We start from the raw sequence: 11,685 nt of genomic DNA on the forward strand, positions 1-11,685 counted from the left end.
TGCGCTCTCTCCTCCGTGCCACGGCCGCAGGGAAACGCTCTGCCGTTTTCTTCGAGCGCCCCAAGACGCGTGCAGCTGGTGCTTGCTGGGCTCCTGGATCCTACTGTGCAGAGGGATGGATCTCTGCTCTCTCCTGGGCCAGGTGACGGTCCTGCAGCCAAGAATGCTCAAACAGGTCTTCCAAGGACGGCCTGTGCGCGGGGTCCATGGATAAACACCACCGGATGAGGTGCTGGCACTCTGGGGAGAGAAACGGGAAAACGCTGCTCAGCGGGACAAGGCTCCTGCCCCTGCTCTCCCAGATTCCACGGTGCCCAGGCCACACTAGGAGCGCTCGGAAGCTGCACCCCAACCTTCCCGTCGATCCTCCCTTTCGGACGAGAGCAGCCCAGAGGCACACGTGCCACCTCCTCCAGCTAACCCCAGCAGATCAGCCTCCTCCCTAGCTGCAAGAGCAGGACGCCTGCGTGCCACCTGCCCTCTGCCAACCACGTCCTTCCCCCCCTCCCCCCGTGCCGTGAAGGCGCATCCCCACCTTGAGACACCCGGGGCGGGAAGAAGAGCTGGCCCCGGATGATGTCCTCATCCGTGTTGAAAGGAAGGTGCCCACAGACCAGCTCATAGAGCAGGATGCCCAGGGACCAGATGGTGGCTGGCTGGCCATGGTAGCAGCCAAAGAGGATCCACTCCGGCGGGCTGTACTCCGGCGTGCCTACGGGACACGGGCGCAGCTCATCAGGCCCTGATGAGTGCTGCTCCCTCCCAGCCAGCTCCCGTTCCACAACAGGCAGCCCTCGCCCCGCCGGAAAGCAACTTGGCTGCAGCCGGCTGCAGAAGGATTTCCCCTCGCTCCCTCCCTCTTCCCCCTCTGTCAGCAAAGGGGGGAATCTCTGCTGCCCGGCTGGGCCCCGCCTTCGGGCTCACCTGACATTCGGGTGTAGAAGGTGTCCTGGAGGACCGTGCCGCACCCGAAGTCGATGAGCTTTGCCTCGCCGGTGGCCAGGTCGACGAGGACGTTCTCGGCCTTGATGTCGCGGTGCAGGACGCCGCGGCTGGTGCAGTGCCGCACGGCCTCCAGCACCTGGCGGAACAGCCCCCGCGCCACGGGCTCCGTCAGGAAGCCCCGCTCCTCCAGGAAGTACCAGAGGTCCTGACAGCGCTCCGGACGCTCCATGACCAGCGCGAAGCCGTCGGGCAGCTCGAACCAGTCCAGGAGCCGCACCACGCCGCGGAAGCCAGGGCGCGACACCATCCAGAGCAGCGCCAGCTCCAGGGGCACAAGGGCGCCGTTGTGCTGCGGGGGGGACCGCGATGCCGTCAGCGGGGCCGATGCTGCGCCGAGCCTTCGGCACCCCGGCCCGGCCCCAGCGCCGCTCGCCATTGCCCGGCCCGGGACGCTCCGCGGCCCCCGCTCACTGCACGCTCGCTCCCCTCGCAGCGTCCCGGCTCCCACCCTCCCGGGCCTCGCCCTAGCCCCGCCCGCCACGCCCCGCCGGCTTTCACTCACCAGCCGCGCCCACTCCGGGATGCGATCGCGGGACACTCGCTTGATGGCCACCTGCAAGTCAAGGCGAGCGGCGGGCTGAGCTCGTCGCCCGTCGCCCGTCGCCCGCCGCCCGCCGCCCCCCTCCGACCCGGCCCCACTCTTACCGGGGCGCCGTCGGCGAGCCGGGTCCCGGAGTAAACGCTGCCGCAGCCGCCGCTCCCCAGCAGCGGGCCCTGCCGGTAGAGCTGCTCCAGGGGAGGCTTCTCCGCCCGTGCGGGCGGCACCGCGCTCTCGGCATTCTGCCCGGGGCCCCCGGGCGCTGCTGCTTCCCGAGCCGCCCCGGGGCCGGCGGCCGAGCTGACGAGCGGCGGAGTTCGGAGCGGGGAAGCTGCCGGCGATGCTGCGGACGACGCTGCCGGGGACGGGGCGGGAGCCGGGCGGCAGCGGGGCGGCTCCGGGCGGAAGCGCCGGAGGGGCCTCGTTCGGGGCCGGGGCCGGGCCAGGGCCCGCGCCAGGCGGAGCCAAAAGAGCGTGCTGCTCCGCCAGCACCAGAGCGAGCGGCACTTCCAGCGGCGCCGCTGCCAGTACGGAGAGAGCCCGGCGGAGGCGGCACCGCGGCGGGCCGGGCAGGGGCGGGCAGGGGGCGGCCCCGCCGAGGGGCGGCAGCGGGGCGGCTCCGGGCGGAGCCGCGGGAGGGGCCTCGGCCGGGGCCGGGCCAGGGCCCGCGCCAGGCGGAGCCAAAAGAGCGTGCTGCTCCGCCAGCACCAGAGCCGCTGCCAGGACGGAGAGAGCCCGGCGGAGGCGGCACCGCGGCGGGCACGGGGCGGCCCCGCAGAGGGGCGGCCCGCGGGACGCGGCATGAGCCGCGCTGGGAGAGGCGGAGACAGGGACGGGACGGGAGTGAGTGGAGTGTGAGAGGGAGAAGGGGACGGAGAGCGAGCGGAAATCCGAGTGGAAAACCGATCGAGAGAGGCGCTGCTGCCGCTGCTGCTGCCGCTGCTGCTGCCGCTGCTGCTGCCGCTGCTGCTGCCGCTGAGCCGCCGGAGCACGCGGCCGTTCCGTTCGTCCGTTCCCTGCACGAGCCCACCGGAGGAGCCGGCGCGCGCCCCGCGGAAGGGAAGAAGCAAACAAAGAAATAAATGCCCGTGAAAGAAATAACCTAATAAATCAATACAGAAATAAAGAAAAGTGTGGGCTTGTAGCTTTCTTCTTCCTTGGGTGAGATGAAGCATTTCACCGGGAAGAGTTCCCTGTCCTGATGGTTGTGCGAGAGTGGACAGGAGTGGAGCCTTTAATTTTCAGGTAGAAAAGATAAATCGTGTCAGTAATGTCATCTCTTTTCATCCTCTGTTGAGACAGTTGCAGGCTGCCAAAAGACAGAGTCTGCAATGTGGAACTTGGTCCCAAGCTTCTTTTTCTGCCAGAGGATGAGGAGGGGAAGTATCCCAGAATCACGGAGTCACGGCATGGTTTGGCTTGGACGGGACCTGAAAGATCACGTCGTTGCAAGCCCCCCTGCTGTGGCTAGGGACCCCTGGCACTGGACCAAGGGCTTGTCTAGAGCTCCATCCAGCCTGGCCTTGAACACTGCCAGGGAGGGGGTAGCCACACCTTCTCCGGGCAACCTGTGCCACGAGAGTCATTTTTCTGAATACCTCATCTAAACCTACTCTCTTTCCGTTTGGATCCATTCTCCCTTGTCCTGTCCTTGCCTGCCCTTGTCCAAAGTCCCTCTCCAGCTTTCTTGTAGGTTGCCGTCAGGTCCTGGAAGGCCACGGTTCCGTCGAGCCTAAGCCTAAGTGTCTTTTGCTGGCTGAACAAGCCCAGCTGTCTCAGCCTTTCCTTGCAGGAGAGGTGCTCCAGCGCTCGCTAAATCTCGGTGTCCCCCGTCCGCACGTGCTCCAGCCCGTCCGTGTCCTTGCCGTCCGTGCTGGGGAGCCCGGCAGAGCCGGATGCAGCGCTGCAGGTGCAGTGTCACCGGCGTGGAGGAGACACGGCCCTGCCAGCGGCTCCGGGAGCCAGCAGTTGGCGACTGGCCGCCCGCTTGCCAGAGACCCGGGGCCTTTGTGCCTCCCCTGCTCCCCGCGCCTTTCCCCGCCGCTCCCTCGCTCCCTCGCTCGCTCGGGGGAAATCCACCCTCTGCCGCCCCGCCCCGCTGCCCCGGGGGCTCCCCGGCGCCATCTTGAGGGCCCCAGGCCTCGGCCTCACCAGGCTCACCCGAAGGCCGTGGGGACACAAACACACGCACAGAAAGTGCCCTAGGGTTCCAAGGTCAAGCTTTTGCCTACGGCATCAGTTTGCTTTCAGACTGTGGACGAGATTATAAAATCACCAGGAGGAAAGAGCATGAAAAAGTTCTGCTTGGGCAGTACCTCAAGGCTTTGAGGGAGAGGGTTTGTGGTGCTTCCTCGCTCACAGGGAGCTGCAGGAAGTAAAACTAGAAATAAACTAGTAATAAACTAGTAAAAATAGTCATAACCCCGTATTAATTGGAAGGAAAACCTGAGGAATTGGCAGCTAGCCCCTCAGAAACATGAGGAGCAAAAGCCAGTCTTCTACCTGAGAGCTGCCTGGGCAGGGGCAATTCTTCCAATTGCATCAGCATGGCTGTGGCTAGAAAGGGCAGCGAGGAGAGGAATTCAGCGTCTCCTGGCAGCCCCTGAAATCCCAGCTCTCACTTGCGTGCACCGGGGATTCTGCTTCAGACTCTGAACTTGCGCAGCCGCTCCTTGGGCGCTGTTTGCCCCCAGGCACAGCGGTGGGTGCTGCAGCAGCTGTCCCGCACACAGGGCTCTGGAGCCTCCCCGAGGCCGCCAAGGACTGGAGGAGGCCACGTGCCCGGGATCTGGTGCAGCACCGTGGGCTTGTGGGGGATGCTTTGGTCTCTTTGGGGCGGGGGGTGGGGAGCGCCCACTCCGGGATGCGATCGCGGGACACTCGCTTGATGGCCACCTGCAAGTGGGGAGAGAAACCGGAAACAACGCCCATATTTAATGTGACTCCTCCTGGGAAATCATGGAATCACAGAATGATTTATATTGGAAAGATCCTGAGAGATTTTCTACTTCCAAAGCCCTGGCTGTGGGCAGGGACATCTTCCACTAGACGAGGTTGCTCAGGGCTCAATCCAACCTGGCCTTGAATGCTTCCAGGCTTGGGGCATCCACAGCTTCTCTGGGTAACTTGTTCCCTGTACCTCAGCAGCCTCCCAGTAAAGAATTTCTTCCTAGAAACTTGCAAAAGAGAGTAGAACTATTTCTGTAAATACAACAGCAACAAAAGGAGGGCTGAGGAGAATCTCTGCCTTTTACTGGATGTGGGGGGAAACATAGAACAAAGCATGAAGAAAAGCCTGAAGTACTTAATGCACTCTTCCTTCCCTGGGTGAAGACTGTCAGGATGGGCGGGCCCAGGGAGTGGTGGAATTAAATGGAATTAAATGCAGTTGGTGGCTGGTCCCAAGTGGTGTTCCCCAGGGCTCAGCACTGGGGCCAGTCGTGTTTCATATCTTTATCAATGATCTGGAGGAGAGGATCAAGGGCATCTCAGCCAGTTTGCAGATGACGCCAAGCTGGGTGGGAGCGTTGATCTGCTGGAGGGTAGGAAGTCTCTACAGAGAGATCTGGCCAGGCTGGATCATGGGCTGAGGTCAGTTGTATGAGGTTCAACAAGGTGAAGTGTCCCGTCCTGCACTTGGGCCACAACAACCCCACGGAAGGCTACAGGCCGGGGGCAGAGTGGCTGGAAAGCTGCCCAGCAGAAAAGGAGCTGAGGGTGCTGCTTGGCAGTGGCTGAACGTGAGCCAGCGTGTGCCCAGGTGGCCAAGAAGGCCAATGGCATCCCGTCCTGGGATATGCTTTAGTGGTGGCCTTGGCAGTGTTAGCGGCCTCAGGTTATTGGGGGGACTCTGTGATCTTAAAGGTCTTTCCCAATGGAAACAGTTCTGTGATTCTAAACCTCCATTCCTTGTTTTGAAGGATGCAGTCCCAAACAGACCCACATTTGTGTTCTTAAGGAATTTAGCATCTACCTTTCCGTGCAAGTAAGAGGAATCAGGCTTTAAATGCTCTCGAAACACTTTTATTCCTTGATCTTAAGCTGTGTGTTTGAATTGAGGAGATTTTGTACAGAAAGGTTGGACCAGAAGATAAATGCAGGCAATTTAGCTTCAATGGCACTTGTTTCATCTGCTTTTCTGCTTCCTTTCCCCATGGGGGGCAGATTTGGGAGTATTTGTCTTGTGCTTTTGAGTTCTGGCCCAGACTTGCTCATGGATGTGCTGTAAAACCTTAGCTACCCCTTTCTACTGACAAAATCTTGCAGGCTGGTGGGAATTGCTAGAGACAAGGCTTATAAAGCAGTCCCCAGTATGATTAGCCCAGTGTCCCTGCTTAAATCCAGGCCTGCTTGTATTAAAAAGGAGCAAACTCTTCTAACCACCCCGCCTTTTATTTGTAGCTCTTGGGGCAAGTCCTGTGTGCCATTCCAACTCTTTGTTATCAAATGTGTGAAGTGATGTTGCTGCTGTAGCAGCAGCCTGAGTTCCGTGGGAACAACTCCAAAGCACTGTCCTGGGTCCCACTGCAGTGGGCAAGGTCAGAGACTTGCCTCTGCTGCCATGGGCATCCTGCCATGGGGAGAGCAGCTGCTGGGGCTTCCCCCATTCTGCTGACAGCAGTCTGCCTCCAACATGTGGACTGTATGGCCATGATTTTGACAGAATGTGCAAAATGCATCATTTGAACATTTTTTATGTTGCTCTAACATGACCTGACTCGAGCAGTTTGGTAGGCAGGACGCCCTGTGGGCAGGGCCATGGCAGGGATGGGTGGCTGTCACTTGCACTGGCAGTGTTATTTTTCCATGCAGGCTCCTGATGCTGCGGGGCAACGCACCAGCAGCTGTGTGGGGCCCAGCGACCAGCAGCACACCGAGGAGACCCTCATCTGCACAGAGCCCATCGCCCCTTTGCTCCCCCCATGGCGGCACAAGACAATTCCGCCCCAGGTGAAGGGCTGCAGCAGACTGGAGACTCCTTCAGCCAGGACTCGTTGCAATCTCCTTCCTGCAGCTGTGCCCGGAGGATGTTGGCCTGCAGCGGCGGTGCCGATGCCCAGGAATGCTGCTCGGCTCAGGGAGGCAGAGTGGGTACAAAAGCTGCACTCAAAGCGCTGATCGCGAGACCCCAGAGCCGCTGGCAAGTGCAGCAGCTCTTCTTCATTCCGTGCAAGTGAGAGCCCAGCCTTAGAGCCTGTCCCGGGGGACAGGGAAACGCTCTGTGTATAGTTTTGAATGTTCAGGGACAGCCAAGATGAGAATTGTTTTGAGGCAGGTGATGTTAATGTTGGGTTTGGGTGTGTCTGCAGGAAAGAAAGCAGGAATGAACCCCTGCCACAAGGAAGGAGAACATTTGCATGGCCAATTTACACCCTACAGACACACGGATCATATCGGCCCGCTGAATACTGGGAGCATCTATTGCAGGGGGCAAAGCTTCCTTTAATAGATGGGAAAGATGAGATTTGAACAAATAATTTTGCTGATGCAGAAAAAGGGATGAGACCCACTGATCCCTTGCCTCAGGGTTAGTTCTGCCAAATCCTGGGCACGGCCCCTTTGGAATGACTCCGTAATTGCTGATATGCAGCTGGAATGCTGAATGCATCTGGGGAGAAGTATTGCTGAGTATGTAAGGTGGCATTTTTGCTGGATTAATTCTGGACTAGGAGTGTGTAGGTAATGTAACTGTAATGTTCTACAGGGGGAAAAAAATCCTGATTTCAGAAAGTTATTCTTTTTTTTTACCGCTTGGCTGCCACATGATTTTATCATCGGTGGAGGACTGTAGAGAATGATTAGTTCTCTGAGTTTTAGGAGCTCTGTTGGAGAGCATTTCAGAATGACCTGCCCAGTGGTTTTTCCATTAGGTAGATTTTCAATTGTTAGGATTAGCCAAGATCAGAAATATTTTGAGGCAGGTCATGTTTATGTTGGGTTTGGGTGTCTCTGCAGGAAGGAAAGCAGGGAATAAACCCCTAGAAAAATGAAGTAGAGCAAAAGTGGATTGTTTGGATAGGCCAATTTGTTCCCTACAGATATGGGCTGCTTGAATACTGGGGATATCTAATGGAGAGTGCAAAGCTTCTTCAACTTCTAACATGGGGTACCACTGTTCATGTGCCAGCCCTTCGTTTGATGTGAACAGAAAAAATCAAATCCAAAAAGTGCAAAACCCAGCCCAGATCTGAGTGGGAGTTACAAAAATAAATGCCTTGAGAAGTAGCTTTGGAAAGTGCCTTTCCTCCTAGACAGTGTCAAACCCACAGGCCTAGCCTGCTGGGGCTTAGGGCTGGCTGCCCTTGGGAAGGGAAGGGGATGGTGTTGGGATGGGGGTTTTGCGGCCATGGAAACGAGAGAACCACGGGCGAGCGTGTCACAAAGGGGCAGCCCCGCGCTGAGGTTGTGAAGGTCGCGGGTGTCACAGGCACAGCGGCAGGAGACGCGTCCGGCTCTGCCTCTCTGCGCCGACTGCTGGCGATTGGAGTCCCCCGACCTTGTTCTAAGGCTGGGTACCAAGCTCCCGTCGCTGTCTACGCCGAGAGCGTTCCCAAATTCAAACCCAGATACTTCTGCGAGGCAGAAGCACGGGTTCGAACATGGACTTCACTGGAAAAGGAAAGACCGCTGAAGAAAAAGGTGAGGATAGAATGGAGATGAAAGGCCTCGGCCAAATGGAAAAAAATCCCAGCAGATTTCAGGGAAAACTGGTCGATGGTGGTCAGTGCTGGCTCTGTGTCAGAGTAGGTGGCTGACAGGTACAGATGATCCTGCAAGGATGCCCAAGGCATCACAACATTCTGTCCTTGGTTTACTCTGCTTTCTCCTTTTTCTCAGTAGCCAAATGACTCATACTGCCAGTCAGGACAGGGACTGTGGCCACAGCAGACCACAAAGTGGACATGGTCATAAGATGCAAGGCCTGTTTCTATCTTAGCACTCAATGTCAGGTCTCACTAAAGATAAATTTCCCCTTCTTCGTCTGCTGGCTGATCAGCTCGACCCCTGAGGATGTTATAACAGTGCTGTTAAAACACCAGCAAGGCCTGCCTGCTTGCTGAGAGGTCTTGCTGGTTTGCAGGAACAGCAGTCAGGACTGGGTCTGTACTTGGTATGCACAGAAGCCCAGTCGCAAGAAGGAATGGGTTTTTTCCCCTCTTATCATTGCAGCCTTCCACCTTGCCCTTCAGGCTTGCCAGGTCCATACGGTTAAGAACAATCACAGCGATGCTAGTTTCATGAAAGATAAAAACAAAGCAAACTTCTCAATACTTAAAAAATCCTTGGATGCCTCACCCATTCAATGAGTAGATATCAAAGGCTGGAGTTCAGCTAACTCACTTCTTCCCTTGTGACCTGATCTACAGCTTCTTCTGAAGACAAAGCCTCAAGGAAGAAGTGGATGGAGACCATGCCTAAGGAGGGCCCTGTGTGGCCTCCCCACCCTGGTGCCCTCCCTCCCCTGCCTGGCTGCAAGGATGCTGTGCAGACCCCCAGGCTTGGCAGTGCAGGTCTCCGCTCACAGCCTGCTCAGGGGGCCTTGGCCCAGGAGCCCCGGCAGGGGCAGCTGAGCAGCGCTGCCCCCGGGGTCACTGCCAGGGAGGACACGGTGAAGGCTGAGCATGGCTCAGCCTCACAAAGAGGTAAGGCGGGAGCTGGGCCGCTCTCTGGCGGGAGGAAGGCTCTTGTGCCAGCCTAGAGAGCCTGGGCACATTGCCAGGGAACAGTTCTGCCCTGCATGTGCCCCCTGCAATGAGCTGTGCAGCTCCCAGTGCCCCGTGTAGCTGTAGGGCTGCTCAGCTGTGGGGCCGGGAGAGGAGCAGGAGGGTGCGTGTGCAGCTGAGCCATTCCTGGAAAGCACAGGGCTCTGGGCTCCCTGCTGTCCCAGGGCAGCCCAGAGGCCAGGCTGTTCCTGTGCTGGCTCTCTGGAAGTGGGTCAGGGTGTCTCCCTGGTCTGCCTCAAGTGGCTGCTGGCAGGAGCGTGTTTCCCTGTGCAGCTCTTTAGAAGTTACCTGGGAATCTCTCCAATGAAATAGTGTAGCTTCAGATACTTTATGTTGGCATTGTGGCCTCTGTTATATTTTGTGTCTCCATTTTGCAGGACTGACTGGCTACACTCTTGCCAAGAAGTTTACCGTGGCATCTCCCTCCATGCTCCTTCCCTCCAAGCCATTGCCTCCCATCCAGAAGAGCTCTCCTTCTTCTAACACCAACAAAATATGTAGCGGAGAGCAGGAGAATGGGAAAACTGTCACCGGCAATGGTGATGACAGAAGAAAACAGCAGGAGCTGAGTTCAGAGGGAACAGGACATACGGTAAGGACCAGCCTAAGTCCTGTCTGGTGGATTTCCAGTTTATGTGCTGTAGGCAGAGCTCTGAGAGCTTTTGCTGTGGTGTGAGCCCAGGGAAGCAGCTGAGCAAAGAGAGAGCTCAGCAGGACACTGCACTTCAGGCTGTCTTTGCAGTGGGTGTGTAGTGCAGGCGTCATGTCCTCAGCGTGTATCAGTAGCAGGGGAGGTCTTTGCATGGTTTTGGGGCTCTGTTGTGGCTCCTGCTCTGTCTTATGGCTGAGAAAACACCAACAGGCAGTCAGAGCAGCTGAAGTTGGCCAATCTTGTGAACCAATCCTTCTACATTTAGTGAACTACGGGTATGTGTGAACCATCTGTGTGTCTTGGTGGTATTTTCTGTCAGCTGTGTCCTGTTTGGACGGAGAAAGGTGTTTGCTGGAACAGGCAGACCTGCAAAGTCAGTTCCAGGTTGTGTCGGCTTTTGAGTTGTACAGCCATGCCCTTGTGCCCAGTTGTCTCTGATGCTATTTCTAGACTTCATCATCTTCTGGGCAGCTTTGTGCAATCGTGCATGGCTTTGTCCAGAGGGAAGGGATGGCAGGTGGCCATGGGGAGAGCAGTCCAGAGCCCACCCCCACGATTGCCTTTGCAGCAAGGCCAGGACCTGCAGTTGTTTTGGGTTTGCCGTGGGGTGCAGGAGGAGGCGGATGAACAACAGCTTTGGTAAACAGAATGTCCAACCCAAGGCTTGTGTACTTGATTCCAGCCTTGCTGAGAAAGGGCCCAGCATATCCCTGACAGGAAGTGATCCTTCCGCTGAAGTTTGAACAGGGCCTGGTTTGGCTCTTTAGCTGTGCCAGGGGCAATGGGATATTAAGGAAGGGTGTGCATCTGCCCCCGCTGCCTCCACCCCCCTTGCTGGACATGGCATGGGGGCCCTGGAGCAATTTGGGCAGGCAGAGGCCTTCCAGAGAGCAGCAGGGCAGGGAGCTCTGTGGAACTTCCTAAATGCCAGTGAGCCTGAGATGATGGATGTGTGGGAGCTGGAGAGCACCGAGCATCCCCAGAGCTCAGCAGCATCGGGGCTCAAAGGCTGCTGGGGAACTGTACGAGGGAAGGGAAGCAGCAGCAGAAAGGAGGGGCTTGAGAAAAGCAGGTTTGGACATCCTGCAGAATGGCTTTGTGGGGGCTTGGCTGGAGATCAGCACTGGCTGTTAGGTGCTTTAGGGACAGGGATCCAAGCCCATTCCCATACGATCCAAAAGGCCAGTGGAAGCAGTGGCACCACAGAACATCTTGGTGCCAAACATGTGGATGCCAGCTGGCAATCCAGCCTTATTTCCAGAGAAGTGAGCACAGGGATAGAAGTGGCAAATGTGGGACATGGTCTCTCACTCACCACTTCCCTTTCCATTCCCTGTCCTAGACCAAGCTGCTCCATAAGTTTGACATTTCTGCCAGGTCCCAGCTAACAGCATGGCTAAATGTCTTCAGGCATGAATGGGGGCAAGGCTGGATGCTTGATCTGAGGAGTACTGTGTTCTACTCTTTGCAGGCTTCCTTGCTGTTTTCCAGCGGTGGGGATATGAAGAAGGGGTCATTGGGACCACCTTTGATCCCCCCAATACGCAAGGCAGTGAGTCCCCCTGTGAGCAGTGCGGCAGCGTCTGTCCCAAGCTCTCTGCAGCTGGATTTCCAGGAGTCCCCGGAGATGAGGTAAGCCAAGGTGTCTGCTGCTCCAGTGTGCTGTTCCTCTCGCTCTTTCAGTCTTGTGAGGTTATTTTCCACAGTCATGTCTCCCATGTATTTAGGCAAACCTCCGTGTATTCCCCATTTTGCCCATCTGTGGT

At 57.4% G+C, this 11,685-nt stretch overlaps 1 protein-coding gene across 1 annotated transcript; it reads right to left on the reverse strand.

The window, feature by feature from the left end:
• Positions 1-35: 35 nt before the first annotated feature.
• On the reverse strand, positions 36-6,447 carry LOC138107004 (serine/threonine-protein kinase pim-1-like). Its single transcript, XM_069008335.1, has 8 exons — positions 6,382-6,447; positions 4,344-4,438; positions 2,252-2,354; positions 1,651-2,064; positions 1,508-1,558; positions 925-1,294; positions 536-712; positions 36-240 (listed from the first exon to the last, which is right to left on the reverse strand). Exons 1-8 carry the CDS (start codon positions 6,445-6,447, stop codon positions 101-103), a joined length of 1,416 nt encoding a protein of 471 aa, XP_068864436.1. The 3' UTR covers positions 36-100.
• Between the last annotated feature and the right edge of the window lie 5,238 nt (positions 6,448-11,685).

Source organism: Aphelocoma coerulescens, chromosome 3, assembly GCF_041296385.1.
Source record: "Aphelocoma coerulescens isolate FSJ_1873_10779 chromosome 3, UR_Acoe_1.0, whole genome shotgun sequence".
NCBI lineage: Eukaryota > Metazoa > Chordata > Aves > Passeriformes > Corvidae > Aphelocoma > Aphelocoma coerulescens.

Bases quoted from the DNA above. Each gene is read 5' to 3' on its own strand.
- LOC138107004 (XM_069008335.1), bottom strand. From the start codon at position 6,447: ATGGGCTCTGTGCAGATGAGGGTCTCCTCGGTGTGCTGCTGGTCGCTG. The intron at 1,295-1,507 runs GTGAGTGAAAGC...TCCCCCCCGCAG, and splicing joins TCCCGGAGTGGGCGCGGCTG to CACAACGGCGCCCTTGTGCC. The intron at 713-924 runs GTGAGCCCGAAG...CGTGTCCCGTAG, and splicing joins CTTCTACACCCGAATGTCAG to GCACGCCGGAGTACAGCCCG.